Source organism: Hemiscyllium ocellatum, chromosome 26 (assembly GCF_020745735.1).
Source record: "Hemiscyllium ocellatum isolate sHemOce1 chromosome 26, sHemOce1.pat.X.cur, whole genome shotgun sequence".
Taxonomy (NCBI): Eukaryota; Metazoa; Chordata; class Chondrichthyes; order Orectolobiformes; family Hemiscylliidae; genus Hemiscyllium; species Hemiscyllium ocellatum.
This window is the reverse complement of record NC_083426.1, coordinates 94,081-121,928: the sequence shown is the minus strand read 5'-3', so window position 1 is coordinate 121,928 and position 27,848 is coordinate 94,081. Positions and strand designations below refer to the sequence as shown.

Genomic DNA, 27,848 nt, shown 5'->3' with positions numbered 1-27,848 from the left:
TCAGGATATAGCCTCTGTAGAGCTATTTCAGTCAAAACCAGACAAAAGAATATGCTCATGAAGAAATTCCCCACAACAGTCGCCTTTGAATTGGGTAAGCATTTCCGACATCATGCTGCTATTGGAGAAACCTGGCTCATTTGTTACTGCTGAATACTGGGTCCAGTATGTGGAAAAAATTTTATTTTTTTCAAACAATGACCGAGGAAGAGGATAATCAACAAGTAATTTACCTGACAGCTTGTGGGCCCCACAGCTTTTTTGATTATTCAGAGCCTAACTTTTCCTCAAGCATCAAGAGTTGATGGATTTGGTTAAGAAACATTATGACCTCAAGCCTCCCTTGATTCTGAGACACCGTCAGTTTGAGAACCATGGGCACTCATGTCAGGATTTTTGATGAGGTTAAGACAGCTGGCATAGGTATGTGACTTGCATTTAATTCGTAATGAGATGCTGAGAGACTGGTATGTGGGATTAATGATGCAATAATGCACAAGCATCTACTAGCTGAAGTACAATTGGACTTCAAACAGGTACTACTACATGCTGAGTCCTCAGAAAACGCTACAAGCAGAGCTTATGAGTTACAGGGTAGCATACACTCTTACCTGGCTGACTGAACTTGGGGAACATCACTTGAGTAAAGGCAATTGCATAGCCTCACTCAGCACATATCCTGAACACAGCAAGTCTAAGTCAGCCCACAGAAAAACCCCAAAACAAAGCCAAGTCGTAGCAAATAGTTAACATGTTCTTCATGATCTGGGTTGGCAAGCCATTTAGTTGCTATTCGAATGCAGATTTGAAACAGTAAGAGTGTCCCACTGTACCTAATTTGATTAAGAAAACTCATAGGTTGTTATCCAGGAGACAGCACACCCTGGAAAACCTACATCTAGCTTGGAACATTTCCATAGAATTCCTATTGTGTAGAAACAGGCCATTTGGCCAAACATGTCCCTCCAAAGACCCATCACACACAGCCTAATCACTATTTGGAGATGCCGGTGTTGGCTGAGGTGTACAAAATTAAAAATCACACAACACCAGGTTATAGTCCAACAGGTTTAATTGGAAGCACACTAGCTTTCGGAGCGACGCTCCTTCATCAGGTGATTATGACAATCACCTGATGAAGGAGCGTCGCTCCGAACACTACTGTGCTTCCAATTAAACCTGTTGGACTATAACCTGGTGCTGTGTGATTTTTAGCCTAATCACTCTACCCTTAATTTCCCATGGCCAACACATCTAACCTACACATCCCTGGACAGTACAGAGCAAATTAGCATAGCCAATCCACTGAACTTGCCCATCTTTGGACTTGTGGGAGAAAACTGGATTGTAGAACCGATCTTTGACAAAATTCACTCTGTACTCCAACCCTTAAGTTTGCCTAAGACTTCAGATGGACTGAGAATCTATACAGGGTAACCTTTACAGATGGGGAACTAGGCAAATAGTCGGATACTTGATAGTGTGGATGAGCAGAGGGATCTTGGTGTCCATGTACACAGATCTCTGAAAGTTGCCACCTAGGTAAATAGTGCTGTGAAGAAGGCATATGGCGTACTGGCTTTTATTGGTAGAGGAATTGAGTTCCGGAGTCCTGAGGTCATGTTGCAGTTGTATAAGACTCTGGTGCGGTCGCATCTGGAGTATTGTGTGCAGTTTTGGTCGCCATACTATAGGAAGGATGTGGAGCCTCTGGAACGGGTGCAGTGAAAGTTTACCAGGATGTTGCCTGGTATGGTAGGAAGATCGTATGAGGAAAGGCTGAGGCACTTGGGGCTCTTTTCATTGGAGAAAAGAAGGTTTAGGGGTGACTTGATAGAGGTGCACAAGATGATTAGGGGTTTAGATAGGGTTGACCATGAGAACCTATTTCCACGTATGGAGTCAGCTATTATGAGGGAGCATAGCTTTAAATTAAGGGGTGGTAGGTATAGGACAGATGTTAGGGGTAGATTCTTTACTCAGTGAGTCGTGAGTTCATGGAATGCCCTGCCAGTAGCAGTGGTGGACTCTCCCTCTTTATGGACATTTAAACGGACATTGGATAGACATATGGAGGATAATGGGCTAGTGTAGGTTAGGTGGGCTTGGATCGGCGCAACATCGAGGGGCAAAGGACCTGTACTGCACTGTATCTTTCTATGTTCTATGTTCTATTAAGGATACAACTTCGGTTCCAGTCTTGTCTGAGAAGCAGTTGGTTAGTTAGCACTGATTGTAGTAAAAGGCTCAGGGCCCAAGCCTGTGGAGGAAAATTGGCTAAGCAAGATTCACCTTGATTGGCTCAACATTTTTCAATGACAAATTATAAGATACTGCCATTTGGGGTATCATCAGCAGATGACAGAGAACATTTTAAAAGGTCTACCACAGGTCGTCATTTATCTGGATGACATGCTAACAACACGGAAAACTAATAAAGAGCTCTCAAATATTGGATGTAGTGCTTAAATGTTTCACAAGGCGGGCTTATGAAGGGAAAAGTGCGTTCCAGATGTCCCAAGTGACCTATTTGGTTACAGAGTTGACAAGACTGAGTTACACCCATTGGAAAATAAAGTGAGGGCGATCTGTACCCACATTTGTACTGGACCTTGGGTCTTCCCTTGGTTTGGTTAATTATTATGCAAAGTTTATATGTAACCTGGCCTCCATCCTGGCACACTTAAATTTGCTATTGAGAAAAGGTCAACCTTAAAAATGGTCTCTTAGTGAAAACGTAGCCTGCTGAGACAGCTATTGTTGTCTAAGGTGTTCACACACTATGAACCCAAACAAGATCTGATGCTGACATATGATGCCTCCCCATACAATATCGAGGTAACGTAAGCTCACACATTGCCCAATGAAGAGGAATGGCCAACAGTGTATGTTTTCCAGACTTTGGCTGATGTAGAGCATTAATATGCCTAGATAGAGAAGGACAGTTTGGCAGTCATCTTTGGTGTGTGAAAGTTCCACCAATACCTTTACCAATGCAAATTTATAATAGGAATAAACCACAAACTCATGCTACGGTTACTCAAATAGGTCAAGACTGTGCAGCCCATAGCTTCAGGTCGGGAGTGGGCTCTCACTCTAAGTGCATACAATTACAAGTTGGAATACAGTCTGGGAAGCGAAATAGCAAATGTGATGCTTTGAGCCTCTTCCTGCTGGTAGATACATCACCAGTGGTGCCACCGTTAGAAGAGTCCGTTTTGGTTTTAAACTTTCTGAACACCCTTCTGGTCATTGCTGACAACTATCAGACTGTGGGTGCAAGATCATCCCATCCTGGCAAAACAAACAGCTGGTGACGATGGGGATAGCAAAAGGGCCACAGCATAACTGAAACCTTTTGAGATTCAGCAAGACCAGATCCCTGTACAGGACAGCATTTTATTATGAGGAGCAAGAACAATTATGCCAAGCAAAGATCGCCACCAGATACTGGTTGAACTCCACCAGAGTCATCCAGGGGTGCTCAAAATGAAAATATTAGTGAGAAGTTAAGTCTGATGGCCAGGATTGGATGCAGACACAATCGTATTGGTGAGACAATGCCCAGAGTGCCAACAAAGATTAAAATTACCATTAGCAGCTCCCCTACATTCATGGGAATGGCTTGGTAAACCCTAGACTTGATTACATATCAACTATGCTGGCCCTTTCATTAGTCATTGTGGGTGCCCACTCCAAGTGGTTAGAAGTACATAGTGTTTATTCATTAAACAGAGAGACCGTGATAGAAAAGCTGCAAGCATCTTTCGCAACTCAGGAGTGTCAGTCACAGACAATAAGCCATCATTTATCAGCAGGAAAGTTGATTATTTCCTCAAGTCGAATGACATTTGGCATATAAGGACTGCTCCATACCATCCATCGTCCAATGATCTGGTGGAAAGAGCAGTCCAAACTTTGAAGATCGGCTTCAACTAACAGCTTACAGCTTCGCTCAATATCAAACTATCCTGAATCCTATTTATCAGATACCCCTCATGCAACTACAAGGATAGCTCCAGCAGAGCTGCTAATGGGGAGAAGACTCTGAACCAGGTTAAACACAATCTTCACAGACCTGAGGAAGAGGGTGAAATGGCATTAGGAATGCCAATGCCAGAAGCAAGACTTCACTAAGCAAAACAGGCAGTTTACTTCAGGGGACAAAAGTTTGTTGCCGAAACCATAGAAATGGCCTTGCATGGGTAAGAGAGATAGTTAACATGAGATCAGGTTCAGTCATGTACAAAGTTTAGATAGGTGAGGCGGTCCAGAACAAGCATATGGACCAAAAGAAAACTTCAAACTCGTGAATGGGACTAGAGCAAAACATACATAACCTAGGCTATGACTGTTCCACTACGTGCGCAACACTGCCAAGTATACAAAAAAAGAGAAAAGCAAAGTAGAGGAATAATTTGAAAACTCCAAGTTAATTTACATGAAATTTATGTGATTTGACTGAGTTCATGTGTGACGAGTGAACGTTTCTTTCCATAAACTGATATTGCAGAAATTCTTCTCATAGTGGTTGGGATCAGAGCAGTGTAGTAGGTTCATTTTTCAAATGAATGTAAGATTCCTTCCAGAAACCAAGTGTTGGAGAGGTTCAAACTAAAAGCACACTGCCCACAATCTGGGCTTCTGTAGAGAGTCTCTTACAGATAGTGATGCTAACAGTAGACAAGCTCTTTCCAGAGCAGACGAAAGACAGGCAGACAACACTTCCAATTTAACTTCTTTCAGGGACCAGGGTTTCAGTCACGTCATGGGGTTCCTGGATGATTCACTTTCAGTAACGAAATAGTTTTTATGCTCTTGATTTAACTTTTGGTCGTTATGAGAGCTATTATGACCTTTAGAGCAAAATGAACTTCAGTTTTTTTTCCCTCAAACTATACTCAGCTAGTGTCTCTTACTCATTATAATGAGTTTTGCTCTGATGTCTCAGACAGCAGGAGGTATAAGATTCCAGTCAAGATTAGATTAGATTAGACTTACAGTGTGGAAACAGGCCCTTCGGCCCAACAAGTCCACACCGACCCGCCGAAGCGCAACCCACCCATACCCCTACATTTACCCCTTACCTAACACTATGGGCAATTTAGCTTGGCCAATTCACCTGACCCGCACATCTTTGTGACTGTGGGAGGAAACCGGAGCACCCGGAGGAAACCCACGCAGACACGGGGAGAACGTGCAAACTCCACACAGTCAGTCGCCTGAGTCGGGAATTGAACCCGGGTCTACAGACGCTGTGAGGCAGCAGTGCTAACCACTGTGCCACCGTGCCGCCCATTAGAGTGCTGGAAAAGCACAGGTCAGGCAGCATTTGAGGAGCAGGAAAATAGATGTTTTGGGCAGAAGCCCCTCATCAGGAATGAGGCTGGGAGCCTCCAGGGTGGAGAGATAAATGGGAGTGGGATGGGGCTGTACAGAAGATAGCTAAGAGTACAATAGGTGGATGGAGGTGATTGGTTGGAAAGGAGGGTGGAGCGGATAGGTGGGAAGGAAGATTGGCAGGTAGGACAGGTCATGAGGATGGTGCTGAGTTGGAAGTTTGGAATTGGGGTAAGGTGGGGAGAGGGGAAATGAGGAAACTGGTGAAATCCACATTGATGCCCTGGGGTTGAAGTGTTCCAAGGCAGTATAAGATTCCAGACAAACAATGAGTTAGAAACAAAAACAGAAATTGCTGGAAAACTCTTGAGTCTGACAGCATCTGTTGGGAGAAATCAGAGTTAACATTGTGGGTTCTTCAAAACTGCGTTCCAGCAATTTCTGTTTTGGCTTCTGATTTCCAGCATCTGCAATTCTTTCAGTTTTTTTTAAAGAAAAGAATTAGCTCCATTCAGATAACTGCTCATCAACGAATTCCAGAAATTATGATCAACTTGCATCAATTGTTTGATTGCAACTCTGTTTTAGAACATAGAACAGTATAGCACAAGAATGGGCCCTTCGGCCCACGATGTTGTGCCAAACATGACACCAAATTAAATTGATCCTTTCTGCCAGCCCCTCCATTCCTTGCATGCCATAGTCTAGGGAGCACTTGCTGATAGGTTTGTCCCATTGAGGCAAGGAAGGGACGGTAGGGTGAAGGAACCTTGGATGATAAGAGATGGGGAACATCTCATCAGGACGAAAAAGGAAGCTTACTTAAGGTTGAGCAAAGCAAGGATCAGACAGGGCTCTTGAGGATTACAAGGTAGCCAGGAAGGAACGGAAGAATGGACTGAGGAGAGGTAGAAAGGGGCATGAAAAAGCCTTAGTGTGTGGGATTAAGGAAGAACAAGAGGATGGTGAGACTGAGGGTAAGGCAGATCAGGGATAGTGGAGGGAACTTGTAGCTGGAATCGTAGGAGCTAGTGGAGGTCCTTAATGAATACTTTGCTTCAGTATTCAGCAGTGAGAGGGACCTTGCTCTTTGTGAGGACAGCATAAAACAGGTTGATATGCTCAAACAAATTGATGTTAAGGAGGAGGAAGTACTGTAAATTTTGAAAAACATGAGAATAGGGTAGGATATCTGGTCGGCATGTTTCTGTGCTGTACATCTTTCGGACTCTAAATGGGAAAGTAGGCTGAGAACCGGCAAATGTAATTCAATACAGATGAGAGAGAGATGTGTCACTTTGGAAAGTCAAACCAAGGTAGGTCATATACAGTAAATGGTAAGGTCCTGAGAAGTGTTGTAGAACAGAAGGACTTAGGAATACAAATACATAGTTATTTGAAAGCAGTGTCACAGGTAGACAGGGTGTGAAGAAGGCATTTAGCATGCTGGCCTTCATCAGTTGAGGCATTGAGAATAGTAGTTGGAATATCATGTTACAGTTGTATCAATCATTGGTGAGGTTACACTTGGAATATTGCTTGCTGGTTTGGTCACCCTGTTAAAGAAAAGACATTGTTAAACTGGAAAGAGTGCAAAGAAGATTTATGAGAATGTTGCCCGGACTAGTAGGTGAGAGTTATAGGGAGAGACCGGTCAGGATAGGATTTTATTCCTTGGAACATAGGAAAACGCCAGTGACCTTATTGAGGTGTTTAAAATCATGAGGGACATAGATAGGATGAATGATGTAGCCTTTTTCCCAGGGATGGGCATTTGAAAACTGGAGGGCACAGCTTTTAGGTGAAGGGGTAAGATTTAAGAAGGACTTGAAGAACAACTTCTTTACACAGAGAGTGGTGCATATGTGGGATGGGCTGTCAGTGAAAGTAGTTGAGGCAGGTACCATAGCAACACTTTAAAAAGATTTGGATAGGTACATGGATGGAAAGGGTTTATAGAGAGATAATGGACCAAATTTGCGCATTTGGAACTAACTGAGTGGGCACCATTGTCTGCATGGATCATTTTGGGGTGAAGAGCCTGTTTCCATGCTATATTACTGTACGACTATGTTTGGTAGGTAGGCCTCAACAGGAATTGAAAGAGGGCCAGCATGTGTGCCCGCACAGGTGTCTGTTAATCAAGGGTCATAATTACATTACCAAAAGCGTTGTGGTAACAAGCAACAAGGCCGCTTGTCACCTTGCAGTCAACCCATCCGCATGAACCCCTAGTGCAGCATTTTGGAAAATCCTCGAAAGTCTGCACTCACTCAATCTCCATGCTGAGTAGTTCCACCAATGCAGTAAAGGTGCCAACTTCAAGCAGCAGAAATATATTATATCTCATCCATTGCTGGACCTCGTCTTCAGAGTTACATTCACCAAAAGTACCTGCAAGCCAGCAAAAAAAAATCACTATCAACTTGCTTCAACATCATGTGACAGGAGTACACACCAGCTTCAACATATGCAGCAAAGAGAATGTTCCAAGCATTGGAGGATGGTAAGGGCTTGAGATGTGGATGGGGTGAATGACAAAGGTGGGGATGTCTGTGACAATTATCCTTGAAAGGAAAAAATAATTGGCTGCCAAAATAAATAATGAGATTGTGAAAGTGATAGCTGCACATTTGGACAAGGATGAACAGAAACACTTTTTAGTCGACTAAAACCACCAGAAGAAATATGGAATAAATCAGAAACTCGCTAAAATCAGAAAATATCAGACATGCAGAATAAGCACCTGAAAGAGGCACAAATAGTTCTCACTATAGGTTTGAGCCTTTCCAGAATATTTCCTTTTAGGCACTGAACGTTTCATTTTATAGCACAAATTGGCAAGTGATGGACGCGTTTAAGAAGGGCACTACCATTCTCATGAGTAATTTTAACCTGCTATTCACTGGACAAATGGGCAAGGACGACGCAGAATATGTATTTCTAGTGTTCATCAGGGATTGCTTCTTAGAGCAGTATGTTGCAGATAAGAGAGCAGGATATTTTAGATCCAGTTGTGGGTAATGAAGGAGGATTAAAAACATTTTGATTGAGGGCTAGCAATTATATGTGAGAAAGATGAACCACCTGTGGCCAACAAAGGCAGTCAAGGAGAATATCCAATCAAAACTAAACGTACCACAAAGTGATGAACAGTTTCATGTCCCACCTTCTCTAGAGGTGTGGAAAAACATCTCAGCAGGCTGATTAGGAACATATCTACAAAGTGGTGAAACTTATAAAAAGATGGAGAAAATTGATTCATAGAATAATACAGTACAGAAGAGGTATTTAGCCCATCAGAACACTTAAAAAAAAACAAATCTATACCAGTCTCAGTTTCCAGCACATGGCCCATGTCTTGAATGTCATGACATTTCAAGTGCTCATCCAAGTACTTTTTGAAGTTTGGGAGGTTTCCTGCTTCAACTACCCTCCCAGGCAATGCATTTCAGACCCCCTACACCCACAATCCCCTCGAAATATGCTAGCTTTGCCAAAAGATTATGGCTCCCTTTTTACTGGCCTAAAGGAAAAAAAACTCTTTCTAGCCTGTCAACTCCCTCAATCTTATATACTTTAATCAGATCACACTCAGCCCTCTCTCTTTCCCTTATGCAAAACATTTACAAATACACGGCTGCTCTTAAACACTGGAGATAAACACATCTGCACTATAAAAATCTCATTAAAAGGAGATAACCTCTCATCCTGAAATATTCCATTCACACTACTAAACTAGGGGAACGTGATCAACTAGACTAGACTCCAGCTGTTCATCTAGAATTAGGATAAAAACTCAGTTGTGACAGATAAAGTGAAATTAATTTGCAGAAGTCAGAATCCCATTCCATGGTGACATGGTAAGGTCCTAGGGAGTGTTGCTAACAAAGACCTTGGAGTGCAGGTTCATAGCTCCTTGAAAGTGGAGTTGCAGGTAGATAAGATAGTGATGAAGGCATTTGATATGCTTTCCTTTATTGGTCAGAGTATTGAGTACAGGAGTTGGGAGATCATGTTGTGGCTGTACAGGACATTGGTTAGGCCACTGATGGAATATTGCGCGTAATTCTGGTCTACTTCCTATCGGAAAGATGTTATGAAACTTGAACGGGTTCAAAAAAGATTTACAAGGATGTTGCCAGAGTTGGAGGATCTGAGCTACAGGGAGAGGCTGAACAGGCTGGGGCTGTTTTCCCTGGAGTGTCGGAGGCTGAGGGGTGACCCTCTAGAGGTTTACAAAATTATGAGAGGCACGGATGGGATAAATAGACAAAGTCTTTTCACTATGGTCGGGGAGTCCAGAACTAGAGGGCATAGGTTTAGGGTGAGAGGGGAAAGATATAAAAGAGACTTAAGGGGCAACGTTTTCACACAGAGGGTGGTACGTGTATGGAATGTGCTGCCAGGGGATGTGGTGGAGGCTGGTACAATTGCAACATTTAAGAGGCATTTGGATGGGTATGTGAGTAGGAAGGGTTTGGAGGAATATGGACCGGGTACTGGCAGGGGGGGCTAGATTGGGTTGAGATATCTGGTCAGAATGGACTGGTTGGACCCAAGGGTCTGTTTCCATGCTGTACATCTCTATGACTCTATGTATCAATGTCAATAGATGATCCATCATAGAATCCCTGCAGTGCAGAAAGAGGCCATTCGACACATTGAGTCAACACTGATCTTCCAAAGAGCATCCCATCTCGACCCACTTCCACCCTATCCCTGTAATCCTGCGTTTACCATGATTAATCTACCTAGCCTGCACAGCCCTGGACAGAACAAGGCAATTTTACATGACCAATCCAGCAAACTATATATCTTTAGACTGTGACAGGAAATCAGAGCACCTAACAGAAACCCGTGCAAAGAGGGAGAATGTGCAAACTTTCACAGACACCCAAGGTTGGAGTCAAATCTGGGTTCTTGACGCTGTGAGGCAGTAGTGCAAACCACTCTGCCACCATCCCATTCTCATGCAGCAATCAACTGCCTGTTTCAGAAAATTTAAATATATCATATTTCTGCTGCATTGGCTACTAAGGTTAAGGAAGAAAGTGAGGTCTGCAGATGCTGGAGATCAGAGCTGAAAATGTGTTGCTGGAAAAGCGCAGCAGGTCAGGCAGCATCCAAGGAACAGGAGACTCGACGTTTCGGGCATAAGCCCTGAAGAAGGGATTATACCCAAAACATCGAATCTGCTGTTCCTTGGATGCTGCCTGACCTGCTGCACTTTACTAAGGTTAAGGTAAAGCTGAAATTTATTTTGCATCCTATGCAATATTTCATCTGGACATATTTATGTTGGCACTGGGGTTTTTCTCGGTTTGAATCTTTTTTGACTTTGAAAACTTCTGTTTCATCAAGGTGAGAAATCAACAATTTACATACATTAAGCTTAACATTTGCAACTAGATGTTACCTTGTGCCATATAAAGTATAGCACGAGCCACTTTCAGCCTTTTCTCCCTGGCAGTTACCTCCAGGCCATCCAGCAATCTCATGGCATGTGTCTGATGCTCTGAGATATCCACTTCAGTCCACTTCTTGTCTTTCACTACAAAGCAAATTATTATTACGTATTGGTTATATACATAAACAGGAATCACCGTTTAGGACAGGTCTTATTTCGGTTTCAAAAACACATTCCTGAAAGCAAATGCAAACAGATCAGAAGGTTCATTTCACATGATGCAAGTTCTAATCCTTTGGTTCTATTAAACCAAAAGGGATGAAAAATGAGAGGGCAATTAAGAGTTGAATACGTTGTTGTGGGTCTGGAGTCACATGTAGGCCAGACTAGGCAAGGGTGGCAGATTTCCCTCCCTAAAGGGCAGTAGTAAACCAGTTGGGTTTTTCCTGATGAGAAGCAATGGTCTACTGGTTAGACACTCAATTCCAAATTATTACAGAATTCAAATTCCACCTTGTATCCAGAATAGTACCTGGACCTCTGGATTAATAGTCAAGTGATAATATGACACAGCCATTGCCTACCCCAACTTACCCTACTGTCTGGAGTTTAAAAGAATGTAAGCATCGCTGCTTTCTCAGTCGTTAAGAATGACACAACACCAGTTTATAGTCAACAGGTTTATTTGGAAGTTTGTACTTTCAAATAAACCTGTTGAACTATAATCCGGTGCTGTCCAGTCCAACCCTGGCACTTCTGCATCATGCTTTCTCATTACAGAGAGAGGGAGAGAGAGGGAGAGAGAGAGAGAGAGAGAGGGAGAGAGGAAGAGAGGGAGAGAAAGAAAGATGAGAAAGAAAGAAAGGGAGGCACACACCTGATGGAGGTCAACCTGAGGTGATAACATCTCAGGCAAGATCAAAGTTGAGCCAGTACAGGAATTGAAACAAGGCTGTTAGCATCATTATGCCTCACAAATCAACTATCCAGCTAACTGACTTTTACTTTAATTTTTAGAAGAATGAGAGGTGATCTAATCAAAATATATAAGATCCTGAACGGACTTTATCTTGACATGAAGAGGTCATATGGTCTGGCTTGGGAAACTGTGACAGAGGAGTACAGTCTCAGGATAAGGGATTGAAAACCTTGCATCAAGATGTGCAGGTTTATTCCACAAAAGGGCTGTCACTCTTTAGAATTCTCTACTCCAGAGGTGATATCACCTGACAAGAGAGCAGTGCTCCAAAAGGTTGTGATTTCAAATAAGCCTGTTGGACTGTTACCAGGTGTTGAGAGACTTCTGGCTTTGTCCACCACAGTCCAACACTAGCACCTCCACATCACAGAGTATATTAAAATGGATTTTTGATCTCTCAGGAAATTAAGGGATATGGAATACAAAAGCAAGAGGGTCTAGAAGCAAAAATATCATCTGTGATCTTCTGAATGGTGGATCAGGATCAAGGCACTGTATAGTCTACAGTTACTGTTACTTCTTAGAGGGTCACAGAGTTATACAGCATGGAAACAGACCCTGTGTTCCAAACAGTACACACAGACCATGTTCGTAAGTGAGCAACTAGGATAGGGGACTCTCTAGTCAGGGTCATTGAAAGGTGTTTCTGCAGCCATGAGCAAGACGCCAGAATGGTGTGCTGTCTCCCTGGTGCCTGGGAAAAAAAAAAAGAGTGCCTCAGAGCGGTTGCAGCAATTTCTCAAAAGGGGTGCTTGAGCAGCCAGAGGTCATTGCACAGATTGGGACCAAGAAAAACAGACAGAAAAAGGGATGAGTTTCTACAGAGTGAATATAGAGAGTTAGGCAGGAAGTTAAAAAGCAGGACCTCAAAGATAGTTAACTCTGGACTACTCTTGGAACCATGCACTAGTAAGAATAGAAATAGGAAAATAGGCAGATGAATGCATGCTGAGTAGCTGCTGCAGGGGTTAGGAATTCAGACTATTGGATCATTGGGAACACCTCTAAGGCAGAGGTCACACCTGAACTCGAGGGAGATCAACATCCTGGTGGGGTGATTTGTTAGAACTACATGGGTTTAAACTAGGGATGGGCCCTTTAACAGCAGTGAGACAAAAAGAAAAGGTCGAAGCCAGTACAGAAGTTAAACAGAACAAGTTAAACAGATAAGACAGGCACAAGAGCATGACAGAAAGTAGGGAAGACTGATGAGTTAGAGTCATGCCCTACGGTCCAACTTGTCCATGCCGACCAGATATCCCAACCCAATCTCTCTTTTATATCTTTCCCCTCTCACCCTAAACCTGCAGCGTCAGAGGCTGAGGGCTAACCTTATAGAGATTTATAAAATCATGAGGGGCATGGATAGGATAAATAGCCAGGTCTCTTCCCTGGGGTCAGGGAGTCAGAACTAGAGGGCATAGGTTAAAGTTCATTTATTTCACTACAAGAGGCCTGACAGGTAAGACAGATGAATTCAGAGCAAGAATGGGTACATGGTACTGGGACATCAAAGGTATTACAGATACATGGCTGAGGGAGTTCAATATTTTGGGGTACAGATAACTATGAGGAGGATAGAAGGGGAGGGAAGAGAGGAGGGGGATGGCATTTTCCATAAAGTCACAGAATCCCACAGCACAGAGACATGCCCTGAGAATGTAAATTTTAAAAGAACGGTTTGTGATTTACATATGAAAGTAGTGAAACAAACATGGTCATTCTAACAGATGAAAGACTTAACAAGCAATCAAGATACTTTTCAATGTATAATTTCAGTTACTGTAAACTTTTGCACGGTGGCACAGTGGTTAGCACTGCTGCCTCACACCGCCAGAGGTCTGGGTTCAATTCCCGTGTGGAGTTTGCACATTCTCCCAGTGTCTGCGTGGGTTTCCTCCAGGGGCTCTGGTTTCCTCCCACAATCCAAAAAACGTGCAGGTTAGCTTAACTGGCCATGCTAAATTGCCCGTAGTGTTAGGTGAAGGAGTAAATGTAGGAGAATGGATCTGGATGGGTTGCGCTTCGGCGGGTCGGTGTGGACTTATTGGGCTGAAGGGCCTGTTTCCACACTGTAAGTAATCTAATCTAATCGAAAAAAAAATTCTGTCTCTTACAATCGTGGAGTCCACAACCACCTGAAGGAGCAGCATTCCAAAAGCTGGTGCTTCCAATTAAACCTGTTGGACTATAACCTGGTGTTATATGACTTTTAAACTTTGTACACCCCAGTCCAATACCGGCATCTCCATCTTACCTGTGACTCCACTTTCAGCGAACCATGCAGCTGAACTCCAAGGTCCCTCTGTTCCACTACACTCCTTAAGACCCTACCATTCATCATGAAACTTCTACCTCGATTCAACTTTCCAAAACACAAGACTTCACACTTATTTATATTCAACTCCATTTGCTATTTTCTGGCCCACTTCCCCAGCTGAACAACATCTTGTTGCAATTTCTGATAACATTCCTCCCTATCCATGATACTGCCCATTTTAGTGTCATCTGCAAACTTACTAATCATGCCTTGTACATTCTCACCCAAATCATTGGCATAGATAACAAACAGTAATGACCCAACACCAACCCAAGGTACCCCAGTAGTCACAGATCTCTAGTCCAAAAAAACATCCTTCCACTATTACCCTCCGCTTTCTAATATCAAGCCAATTGTGTACTCAATTTGCCAGCTCTCCCTATATTTCATGCAATCTAACCTTCCGAAGCAGTCTACCGTTGGTTCTGCTACAACATGGTAGCTTCGTTCTCGTACAAAATTGCATGATAATAGCACTATTTAAACTAATGGGGCAAGAATTGTGTTATAACCAATACATGCTTTAAAAGTTGGCACTTTAGAAAGTGTCCCCAATTTGTCAATCGTGTTATAGCGAATTCGCATTAATAAAACATACATTATAGCAGAACGACCTGTACCATGTGGAGGAGAAAGTGAGGACTGCAGATGCTGGAGATCAGAGCTGAAAATGTGTTGCTGGAAAGCGCTGCAGGTCAGGCAGCATCCAAGGAACAGGAGATTCGACGTTTTGGGCATAAGCCCTTCTTCAGGAATGTACCATTTGGAACCTTATCAAAGGCCTTATTGAAATCCATAAAGGTTACATCTATCACCCTGCCCTCATCAATCTTCCTGGTCACTTCAAAGAACTCTAAAAAAAAATTTGACAGGCATGATCTCCTATGCACAAAGCCATGCTGACTACATCTAATCAAACAATGGCTTTCCAAAAGATCTCAGCAGCACTTAAAAAGTCTGGTGAGGCTGCATAGGTGGAACTGAGAAATAAGAATGGAGTGACCAATTTTATAAGATTGTACTATAGCCCAGCCCCATAATCAATGGGAAACTGAGGAACAAATATAAGAATGATAGTTTTGTAATAATACAGGATTTTAACTTACCAAACACAGCCAGTGACTGCAATAGTGTTAAGGACTTGGATAGAGTGGAATTTGTTAAGAATCTGAAGAGTCATTGAAATATGCAGTATGGAAACAGACCCTTTGGTCCAACTTGCCAATGCTGACGAAATATTCCAAATTAATCTTGTCCCATTTGTCAACACATATCCCTCTAAACTCTTCCTATTTATATATCCATCCAGATGCCTTTTAAATGTTGCATTTGTACCAGCCTCCACCACTTCCTCTGGCAGCTCACTGCATATACACATCAACTTTTTTGTGAAAAAAGTTGCCCCCTAGATCTCTTTTAAATCTTTCTCTTCTCACCTTAAACCAATGCCCTCTAATTTTGCCAGGGGAAAAAACCTTGTCTAGTTACCCTATCCATTCCCCTCAGGATTTTATAAACCTCTCAGCCTCTAATACTCCAGGGAAAACAGCCCTAGCCTATTCAGCCTCTTCCTACAGCTCAATATTCTTGCAAGTTTTTTCTGAACCCTTTCAAATTGCACAACATCCTTCCAACAGCAGGGTAGGCTAGAACTGAACCAATCTTCCAAAGGTGGCCTAACCAATGTCCTATACAGCTACAAAATAACTTCCAAACTTACGCTCAATGCACTGACCAATAAAGGCACGCATAACAAATACCTTTTTCACTACACTGTCCACGTGTGACTCCACTTTCAATAAACTATGCAACTTCACCCCAAGGTCTCTTTGCTAGGCAATATTCCCCAGGACCTTACCAGTAAATGTATCAATCCTGTCCTAATTTGCCCTACCAAAATGTAGCACGCTACATTTATCTAGATTAAACACCATCAAGTCAGATTACGAGAGTTCAGGGCCAGCATGTTCCAGTTAGTGAGAAAGGCAAGGCTGACAGGAGTAGGGAACACTGGGTGACTACAGGTATTGAAGCTCTGGTCAGGAAAAAGGAGACATGTGTCATGTAAGAGTAGCTGGCTCAAGTGAATCTCTTCAGGCGTATCAAAGAACACTTAAGAGGGAAATCAGGAGGGCTAAAAGGGACACAAGATAGCTTTGACAGATAGAGTAAAGAGAATCCAAAGAGATTAAAGTATATGAACGGCAAAAGAGTAACTAAAGAAAGAATCGGACACATTAAAGATCAACAAGGTCCTGATGGAGGTCTTAAAACACAAAGGTAGATAAATCTCTGGGACCTGATCGAGTGCATCCCAGGACATTATAGGAAGCTAGGGGAAAAAAAATTACAAGGCCTCTTTCGGACATATTCATATCATACACAGTTTCAGCAGAGATGCAAGACGACTGGAGCGTGGTTGTGTCATGTCATTATTTAAGAAAGGCAGCAAGGAAAAGTATGGGAACTTCAGGCTGGTGAGCTTGATGTCAGTTTTGGATAAATTGTCAGAGAAGACTCTGAAAGACTGGATCTACGTATGTTTGGAAAGGCAGAAACTGATTAGGGATAGTCAATATAGCTTTGTACATCTCAAAATCATATCAAATGAACTTGATTGAGTTTTATTTTTGACGAGGTCACCAAGGAGATAAATTAGGCATCACACTATATCACCTATATAGACTTCAGCAAGGTCTTCAACCAGGTTCTGCATAGTAGCGTGGCTAGTAAGGTGAGATCACATGGGATCCAAGGAGAGCTAGTCAATTAGATGTAAAATTGGCTTGACGTTAGAAGACAGAAGATGGTGATAGATGGTTGCTTTCCAGTGTGCTGGGAGTTTGCACTATGCTTTTTAACTGTATCAGTTGGATATTGGAGAGTAAAGTGGGAAGACCTACTGTCCTGGGAGGAGCTACTACTGCCTGCCTGGAGGGACTCAAGTATAGGGAACTACGTTGCTTCTGCCCTGACAAGTCCGGTGACTTGCATTTCTACTCATTTCGTGCTCGGGAGCCTGGAGCTAGACATCCAGACATTCCCCCCACCAGGTGATGCTTCGGAGTACCTGTTCTTGGAGCCTGTTTCTTTCCCCCACTCAGTCCGCTTCTTGGGACAGTTAGTTCCTGGTGCCGGGACTTTATTCTTCAGTCAGAGGATTCAAGCCTAGACATGAGCAGCTTGGAGCTTGAGTCCTTGCCTGTGAGTGACTGTCATCTGGGGCTTAGAACTGTACCAAGTCTAGGCTCTCTTACCACTACTTCCTGACTGTGGCCTATACTAACATCATTTGCTGGTATAACTACTGCCTTTAGGCATCAGGGAACTGTTGTGTGGGACGTATGTGTTGTGCAGCAATTTGGGATCTGGCTGCCTAAGGAACTGTGCTGGCTGGTGAGGCCAAACAAAACTTTTGACTGTTACTTTTCTGCTTTTTGAGAGAGAGGTGGTGGCAGCTCCGGTTGGCGGAATTGATGACGACCACAGAAACCTCTGCAGCAACAAATAGAGCAGGACCCAGTCATTGTGGGCGGCACGGTGGCTAGCACTGCTGCCTCACAGCGCCAGAGACCCGGGTTCAATTCCTGACTCAGGCGACCGACTGTGTGGAGTTTGCATATTCTCCCAGTGTCTGTGTGGGTAGGAGAACGGGTCTGGGTGGGTTGCACTTCAGCGGGTCGGTGTGGACTTGTTGGGCCGAAGGGCCTGTTTCCACACTGTAAGTAATCTAATCTAATCACTGTCTCATGTTCCTGTCCACTCCTGATACCGCTAATAGCTATCAGACAGATGTGACCAGAACTGATAGAGAATTCTAGTGGTCCATAGTCAACCGGGCTCTGCCTTGGCGACTCAGCACCACTTGGAAAAGGTACTGGGATCCTCATTGGGGATGAGGGTGACTTCATCCATGAGCACCATGTCACCTTACATCCCTGGGTCTGAGGTTACTATTTTCTGGAAGGGAACCTGCAAAATTGGGAGGCTTGATAGCCACCCCCAAATATTTGTGTTTTTTTTTGCAGGCCTTCCTCCCCTATGTATACTCTTCCTCCTGCTGCTGAGGATACCATTGAGCAATGCTGCTGATCCCTCCTGCAGGGTTTGAAGGGGGTCTACGAGGGGAGGGGCAAGTGCCAGTCGTGGCAGATTGGTTGTTGGTCATAGCCTTGGAGGGAGGGCAGTTCCTTCTGAGGTGCATCATATCCTTACAGGCATCAGTTAACAACCAGAACACCCCAATATGCTTTGTCCTCATGCTGGGCTATAAATGCACCCTCCATGACTTTCTCCCAGACTGGGCAGATGAAAGCCTGGTGCTGGAAGGCGTAAATGTATCTCAGGCAGGCTTCCTTCAGACTGAACAACAAGACACCATACCTGACCTTATTTCCCCAAGCTGGTGGAAGTGGGGAGAAGAAGCTGAGGTGGCAGAAAAGGCAGGATATTCAGAGCATCAACAGGCAAGAGCGTTCCGCCAACAGTAAACCACTTCTCCAGGGCAAGGTGTACATCCTGCTCAGTCTTCAGAAAGAACACCACTTTCCCATACATTTCCCTCTTTCGTCCCCTGTGTGGGGGTGCTGACGACCACTGCCAAAGCTGCTGCATTTGCCTCCATGGTCATCTCTGGCTGAGTGGAATATTTCACCTGGTACTGTTTTAGTCATATCAGTAGGGGGAGATCCAAGATGGCGGCGACTCAGCAAGTCTGAGTCTACACAGCCCTTCCCAAAACCTGGGCAAAGTGGGTTACCTGTCCCCACCACACTTGCCAAACCACCCAAAAATTTCTTTAATCTTAATTAGCTGCTGAATATTATATTTAAACAGTCTAATACTGAGTGGATAATGAGTAAATCGAAGGGACCCCGCAGCTCTCAGAAAATAAAGACCCCTCCCCCACCCTCCTCTCCTCCGGCTGCAGCTGATGTAAAAACGGGCCTTACAGAGATGATTGTCAGACTGGAATCTACACTCGTCGATTTCATCGCAGAATCCCGACAGCGATGGAATGCATTCGAAGAAAAGCTGCAAAAACAGAATCAAACCATGGAGGAGCTGCAGGGCCGAGTGGAGGGGGCGGAACTAAAGGCCACGACCTCCGAGGCTGCAGCTCAAACAGCTGCAGAACAGGTGCGGGCTCTGGAGCAGAGAGTCCGGGCCTTTGAAATTTACATCGATGATATTGACAACAGAAATCGGAGAAAAAATATTCGGTTGCTGGGCCTTCCCGAGCAAGAAGGGAAGGGACAGTTAATAGCATTTCTGGAGCGATGGCTGCCCCAGCTTTTAAACCTGGGGGCTGAAACGGACCGGGTAAGGGTGGAGTGGGCCTACCGGGTCGCAGTACGCGGATCTGGCCCAAACCAGTGCCCACGCCCGGTCCTGTTCCGGCTGCAGAGTTATAGGGAGAGGCAGATACTCCTGGATGCCTCCAGAAAGCTTGGAAAGGATCCTAAAGCCATGATCCATGAAGGATCCAAGATTATGTTATTTCAGGACTTCTCCCCGAAGAAGGAAGGCGTTTGATGAGGTGAAGAAATGTTTAAGGGACTTAGATATTCAATACACCTTACGCTACCCAGCGACGCTATGCTTTACCCACGAAGGATCCGAGTATAATTTTAGATCACCAGAAGAGGCCAAGAAACTTTTAGACTCGGTTAAATAAATCGTAAGAGACAATTTATGTTGGCTTACCTCTCCCACACTCCGTGGGGAGAAATGGATACTTTATTTTACTTTACTTTTGCCTCTGGGAGCGGGGTTGTCTTCCTTGCTATCTTATGTTATTATACTTAACTGTAATCTGTTAGAGTTGTAATTTTATAGTTATGTATGTTTGTACGTGGCATTGATGCTATCAGATATAAAAAATGAGGTCTGCAGATGCTGGAGATCACAGCTGCAAATGTGTTGCTGGTCAAAGCACAGCAGGTTAGGCAGCATCTCAGGAATAGAGAATTCGACGTTTCGAGCATAAGCCCTTCATCAGGAATTTGCTATCAGATATACTCAGGTATGGGTGGGGAGGGGTGGGGGTGCGGCGCTCACTGTTAACTCTAGCTCGGTATTATATCTAAATCCTATTAAGGAGCGCCCGGGTCGAGGGTGGGACACTGTTTGGGAGAGGATATGGTGGAACGTTGGAAAGGTAGTAAGGCCCCCTGAGAACAAGGGGGAAGATCTCCATTCAAACATGTTTAATTTTTTGTTCTTATTGTTTGGAAATAGCTTCCTTTTTATCATACTGTTATGAGTGTATTAGAGAACATTTTCTCTTGTTTGACGGATGTAAGCGACTCAACTATACACTCTGGATGATTGTGGATTAGTTGAATTTTGATGATTATATATTTAAGATTTATTTTTATATTAATGTTTGTGCTTGAAAATTCTGCTTATTTTTGTAAATTTGTCAAAATGTTAAACTTCCAATAAAAATATCTATTAAAAAAAAAGTCATATCAGTAAAGGGTGACGAGACTCCTTTTGGTGGTGGTGGTGGTGGTGGGGGCAGCAGCGGCAGGCATAAGGAATGCAGAGCATGCACCCAATGCCTCATTGGAATGATTAGATTAGATTACTTACAGTGTGGAAACAGGCTCTTCGGCCCAACAAGTCCACACCGACCTGCCGAAGTGCAACCCACCCATTCCCCTACATTTACACCTTTACCTAACACTACAGGCATTTTAGCATAGCCAATTCACCTAACCTGCACATCTTCGGGAGGAAACCGGAGCACCTGGAGGAAACTCATGCAGACACGGGGAGAATGTGCAAACTCCACACAGAGTCCCTGAGGCGGGAATTGAACCCGATCTCTGGCACTGTGAGGCAACAATGCTAACCACTGTGCCACCGTGCCATCCAAAGTTTCCTTTGTAGCATCCTCGGGGTACAGAGGGGAAAGAAAGCTCCTCTGCTGGCTCAGTAATGCGGTTTCATTATTTTAACTGGTGACAGTGCCACATAGTGCAACCATGAGGACATCCATAGCTAGCCTCAATGTCAATGGTAGCAGGAAAGTCCAGCACAGATTTCAAATCCTCCCGGTCCTCAGGGAACAGGAGTAATCAGTGAGCCTCCTGCGAGAAACCCATACTGTTTCAGGAGATAAAGCTACAAGTCTCCTTGGGTGACTGTGAAAGGTCATCATGAATCACCCAGCCTCCAATTCTAGCAAGGTGGCTATCTTATCCTTTTTACCAGCTGAAGATCTTGAGTGTCAAGTAGCATGTGCCAGGCAGTCTGCTCCAATTCACAGTTTGTTTCAGAGGAGCGGTACTTCGTGAATGTACACACACCTTGGATAGGACCAAAGCAGACTTTTGAAGAATTGTCTACTTTTCTTCACTTCATTGCTGAGGGCCAATCCAATGTCAGGAGAAATTTCAATGGCATCCTCAACAGCAGGGAACGTAGCAGTACCCACAAGAGCTCAGAACAGTGGGGAAGCTGAGGGTCTTGCTTAAGACCTTCAAGTTGTTAGATGTTTGGTGAATTCTTCACTCCTATTCCCTTGCCTTCACCTTTGAGGGGCCAGGGGTCACAGTGTATAGAATTGACCGCCTGTACAATTCCAGTGTTCAAAAGGCCTCCATGTGACAAGTGCCATTCCCCAATCACAGCCTGGTTTTGGCAGAGCTAGTTATGTTTTGAGCTTGGGTGAGGCTAGTGTACTGACACTTTAATAACTTGTTGCTGGAAGAGGAATGATTCCAGGATTCTTTTTGCCACTTCTAAACCTCAAGGTTATGGTGGGATATGCGCAAGATTCTCATCTGTGTCTTTTGTCAGCAGTATATGATGAGGTTGAGAAAGAGGTCAAATTCCAGTGCTGGGAAGTTGGAGCAGGTGCTCAAGTCGTGTCTCAGCCAGCTCAATGCACATCTGGTCTGTGGAAAGCCAAGGAGAATGTGGCTACACTCTGGGATCTGTATTTCATTTGGTCCAAAACTCCTGATCCTTGCTTTAAATCTCTACCAGCATCCAAGGTTTAGCAGTAAAATCGACGTTTTGGACAAAAGCCCTTCATCAGGAAGCCATTCCTGATGAAGGGCTTTTGCCCGAAATGTCGATTTTACTGCTAAACCTCGGATGCTGCCTGAACTGCTGTGCTCTTCCAGCACCACTAATCCAGAATCTGGTTTCCAGCATTTGCAGTCATTGTTTTTACCTACCTTAAATCTCTACCCCCAACTCATTGATTCCTCAACCAAGGGGAAACGTTTTTTCCTGTCTACCCTATCTATGCCCCTCAATTTTATACATCTCAATCATGTCCTTCATCAGTAACCTCTGCTACAAGGAAAACAACCCCAGTCTATGCAACCTCTCTTTATAACTAAAACTGGACGCAGGTTTGCTCGCTGAGTTGGAAGATTCGTTTCAGACTTTTGTCACCACAATAGGTTACATCTTCAGTGAGTCTCCGGATGAAGTACTGCAGTCAAAGCCTCCTTTCTATTGATATATGTTTGGATTTCCTTGGGTTAGTGATGTCATTTCCTATGGTGACATTATTTCCTATGGTGATGTCATTTCCTGTTCTTTTTCTCATGGAGTGATAAACTCCATCCACTCCACCCAAGAATTCCTGACGACAAAAGACACCAAGACAAAAGATTATGAAATAATGGTCTCCTTTGACATAACAGCACTGTTCACATCCATCAAAGTCAACCTGGCCAAGGAAACACTGACTACACAATTAGAACACCCAAAGACACATACAACAAACACCTCCAACTTCATCAGCAAGGACAGTATTGTCAAGCTAGTGGAGCTATGCTTCACCACCCAGTTTAGTTTCAACAACAAAACCTACAGACAAACCATCAGAACACCCATGGGATCTCCGATATCAGGGTTCTTAGCAGAGGCAGTAATGCAGAGACTTGAACATACAGCTTTGGGTTCGTGACATGGATGACACCTTTATCACCAAATGAAACAAATTAGAGGAAACCTTCAAGACCATCAATATTACCCTTACTGGCATAAAATTCACTAAAGAGGAGGAAAACAACAAACTGCCATTCCTAGATGTCGCAGTAGAGCGAACAGCCAATGGGGAACTTCAGTGTCTACAGGTAAACAACACATACGAACCAAATATAGAACTACATATCCACAAACGAAGCTGCATTACAATATTATTTCAATGAGCCATCATACACTGTGGTACAGAGGTACTACGTAGAGCAGAGGAAAATCACCTATACAGTGTTTTCAAAAAGAACAGGTACCTAAAGAACACAGTCTGCTGATTTCTCAGCAACAAACCCAAACAAGCAGACAAAAAGCGTCCAGAAATCCAAGCCACTCTCCCCTACATCAAAGACATCTCAGAAATGACTGCCAGACTACTCAAACCCCTTGGCATCATGGTAGCCCACAAACCCACTAACACACGAAAACAGCTAATGAACTTGAAAGACCCTAGGCAAACAACAAGCAAAACTACTGTCATTTACTAAACACCTTGCAAAAACTGTAACAAACTACATTGGACAAAGCAGAAAACTAACCATCAGGATACATGAACATCGACTAACCACAAAAAGACATGACTCACTCTCACTACTATCCTTACATACAGATGAGGAAGGACACCACTTCGATTGGGACAACACATCCATCCTAGGACAAGCCAAACATAGACTCGCACAAGAATTCCTAGAAGCATGGCATTCCAGCCAGAACCCTATCAACAAACACATTGACTTGGATCCCATTTATCACCCCTGAAAAAAACTAGAAATGACATCACCATACCAAGGAAATCCAAAATAGAAAGCGGGCTACAGCACCAGTACTTCATCTGGAGGCTCACTGAAGATGTTACCTAGCATGGTGATGAAATGCCTGAAAAACTGACCTTCCAGCTCAGCGAGCAAACCTACATCTAGAACCTCAATGTGAGCTCAAAACTCACTAACTAAAACTCTCCAGCTCAGGCAACATCCTGAGAAAATCTCCTCTGCATCATGTCCGTTTTTATCACATCCCTTCTATAATATGGATTTCAGAACTGCACACTGAATTCTAGCTCTAGCCTAACCAGATCCTCCCTGATCTTAAACTTGATGCCTCAGCTAATGAAGACAAGTATCCCATATGCCATCTTCACCATATTATCTACCTGTACCACAAACATAGGGGACTGGTGTACATTCACACATGACTTAATCATTTGTGTACCACAAACAACAAAGGCCCCTGCACTGATCCCTGTGGAACCCTACTGGACAGACTTCTGGTTATAAAATATTCTTCAATCAGCACTGTTTCTTGCCACTCAGGCCAGTTCCGGATCCAATTAGCCACATTTCTTTGAATCCTAAAGACTCTTTCTTTTACTTCTTGTGTCCCATGTGGTATATTATCAAAAGCCTTACTGAAATCCAATTAGACAACATCAAATGCATTTCTGACATCTGCACACCTGTTCAGCTCTTGGAAAAATTCAACCAAATTGGTCAGACATAATCTCTCCTTAACAAAACCAGGCTGACCCTTCTTGCTTAATCCTTGCTTCTCCAACTACAGATTAATTCTGTCCCTTAGGACTTTTCCTAACCACGGAGGGTTAGACTGACTGGCTTGTAGTTTCCTGGTTTATCTCTTGTTCCCTTTTTAAATAATGGTACCATATTGGTGTACCACTAGACCTCTGGTAACTCTCCTGTGACCAGAAAGGAATTCAAATTATTGCTAGCACACCCATTTCCTCCCCTGCCTCAATCAACAGTCTAAAATATATTTCAATCAGTCTCAGAGTCTTTTAGGCTTTTAAATGAATTTCAGTTTTGGTAAGCATCTCTGTTATGTGACGTTAACTATTGCAAGGCTTTTTAAAATTAATTCACAGGTAGACACAGCAATTACATCCATCAGTAATTGCCCTTGAAAAGATGGTATTGAGCTACCTTTTTGAATCACAGTAGCCCACAGGGTGCATATGTACACCTACAGCACTGTTAGAAAGGGATGTCCAGGAAGTTGACCACGTGACAGTGAAAATTCAAGATAAGTCCAAGTCAGAGTAGTGCAAAGGGGAACTTATAGGCGGTACTATTCTCAAGCTTAGATGAATGACAACATTCAATCGCATTACTGTGTCTAAGGGGATATGATTAGACTTTAGATGTATGCCAGACAATGACAATCACAGTTACTATATCTTGGCACTTATCAGTCCAAACTTGGATTTCATCCAGGTCTTGATATACATGGATACAGACCGCCTCAGTCTTAGAAGCAACACATTGTAATAAACATAATTTATTCAATTTTATTCCAGTCTAACTTGCACAAATTCAAAGTTGGAACTTTTTGTAGAATGCATCTGAAGTTTTCTCGTGCCACTGGGGAGGACCTTTTATAAAGGAATCTCAATGACCCAAACATCAATTATCTAAATATCGGATTATCAGTGTTGGAGGGCAGGCAGGGTTGGAGGCGGGGGCAGTGTTGGAGGGCAGGCAGGGTAGCACGGGGTTGGAGGCGGGGCAGTGTTGGATGAGGGGTGCGGCAGACGGACAGGGCGGGGGCGGGAACTCGCGCGCAATGTGCTGCTGCCTAGTCTCTTGAACAGTTAGCAGACTTAACAGAAAACTTCAAGCCCCAGAGGAAAGGCATTGAATCAATTAACCAAATAATCAATTATCTGAATGAAATAGTGTCCACCCATCTTGTTCAAATAATTGAGGTTCCTCTGTGTATGTTCAGAGAAAAGCAGTGGGGAAAAGTAGTTGATGAAAGAGTACAAGAACGTATAACCAAATGTTTTGCTCAATATTAGGACAGAAAAGGACAACAAATATCCTCTGGACCAGAAAACAGAGGTAAATAACTTTAGGCCAGAATTAACAAGGCAAGCACCAGGAAGCCTTCATATATTAAATGAAATAGTTCAAAATGAATATTTTCCTCAAAGGCTAAAAGAACAATGGTTCAATGAACTTGTCAAAATCATTAAACTTGACTAAAATTAGACTAAGCCTCGAAATAAACAATCTACAAGACGACACTCATCATTAGTTTACAAAGGCAGTATTTGTTTTTGCATTTAACATCAAAAGCAAGATCGTTACCATGAGTCTTGAATTCTTCTTCAAAGCATTTCCGATTTAGGTGAAGCTCAGGACCCTCTGTGTAGCTATACAGTTCTATCAAAACGCAATGAAAATAGTATTAGGTGTGAAAAAAATCAAGAATGGACCTTGTAACCAAGATGTTGTCAATGGGAAATAGGTCCAAAAGGAAGCATCTGCACATAATGCAACACATTAGAGAATGGTTAGATTCTCTCTTCTGTAGTCATTGTGGTTGACAGACCTTCGCCTCATATTACTCAATTCCTTCCCCCATTTATTCATACAGCACAACAAAGGCCTTTGGCCCATCAAGTCTGCACTGACATAACTACCACAAAGTGTGCTAATCCCAATTTCCTGCACTTGTCCCATATCTATGAATATTATGATATTTGAAGTGCACTCATTCAAATACTTTTTCTTAATAAAGGTTGTAAGATTTCCAGCCTCCACTACCCTCCAGGCAGTGCATCCCAGATTTCCACCACCTGCTGACTAAAAATGTTCTTTCCCCAAATCCCCTCCGTATCTCCTGCCCCGTACCCTAAAGATATGTTCTCTTTTGATGGACTCCCTCAACCAAGGGGAACAGTTGGCCTCTATTCATCCAGTCCATACTCCCCAAATCTAATACACCTCAGATATGTTCACCCTCGGTTTTCTCTACTCCACAGAAATTAATCCAAGTCTATCTTATAGTCTCTCCTTATAATTCAATGTCTCCATCCCAGGCAACATCCCGGTGAACCTCCTCTGTAACTCCTCCAGTGCCATCACATCCTTCCTATAGTGAGGTGACCAGAACTGCACACAATACCCTAGTTATTGCCTAACCAATGCTCTATACAACTCCAACATTACCTTCTTGGGCTTAAACTCTATGCAACAATTGATGAAAACAAGGTCCCATATGTTTTAACCATCCTATTCACATGTTCTGCCGACTTCTGGGATCTCTGAATAATCACCCTAAAATCATGGTTTCCTACAGTGTCCTGCTATTCATTAAATTCTCCCTCATCTTGTTTCTTCTTCCAAAGTGCAGCCCCTCAAATTGATCAGAGTTAAACACCATATGCGTCGAGAGTGTGGTGCTGGAAAAGCACAGCAGGTCAGACAGTATCTGAGAAGCAGGAGAATCAACATTTCGGGCATAAGCCTGACCTGCTGTGCTTTTCCAGCACCACACTCTCAACTCTGATGGCTAGCATCTGCAGTCCTCACTTTCTCATTAAACACCATTTGCCTTTGGTCTGCCCATCTGACTAACCCATCTCTACATTCCTGTAACCAATAACTATCTTACTACTCACCATTCTACCAATGCTTAGCATTCCCTCCACATTTTCATGTATATCATTTATGTATATAACAAATCATAGGGGTCCCAGTACTGATCTTTGTAGTACACCACTGGACACTGGCCTAGAGTCAAACAGCCTGTGTGTCCTATTACTTAGCCAGTTTCCGATCTATTTTGTCACATTTCCCTCAATTCCAGGTTCGTTAACATTCTCAGTGTCCCATATGGGGCTTTATCAAAAGCTAAAATCAATATAAACTACATCAACTGAACTACCCTCATCCATATTCTTGGAATGATTAAGCACAGTCTATAGGAAATTTATTTCCAGCCTCAACATTCCTAAAACCACCCTCCACCACTTTTATCACTTCAAACTCAAT

At 43.3% G+C, this 27,848-nt stretch overlaps 1 protein-coding gene across 1 annotated transcript in view; it reads right to left on the bottom strand.

Annotated features, from left to right (window-relative positions):
- LOC132828287 (striatin-interacting protein 1 homolog) overlaps positions 1 to 27,848 on the bottom strand; it is a 180,488-nt gene that overhangs the window by 135,687 nt on the left and 16,953 nt on the right. The window contains exons 3-5 of the mRNA XM_060845261.1: positions 26,160 to 26,234; positions 10,760 to 10,894; positions 7,614 to 7,734 (exon numbers count right to left, since the gene is read on the bottom strand). Coding sequence (XP_060701244.1) covers positions 7,614 to 7,734; positions 10,760 to 10,894; positions 26,160 to 26,234 — 331 coding nt within the window. The remainder of the gene's footprint in view (positions 1 to 7,613; positions 7,735 to 10,759; positions 10,895 to 26,159; positions 26,235 to 27,848) is intronic.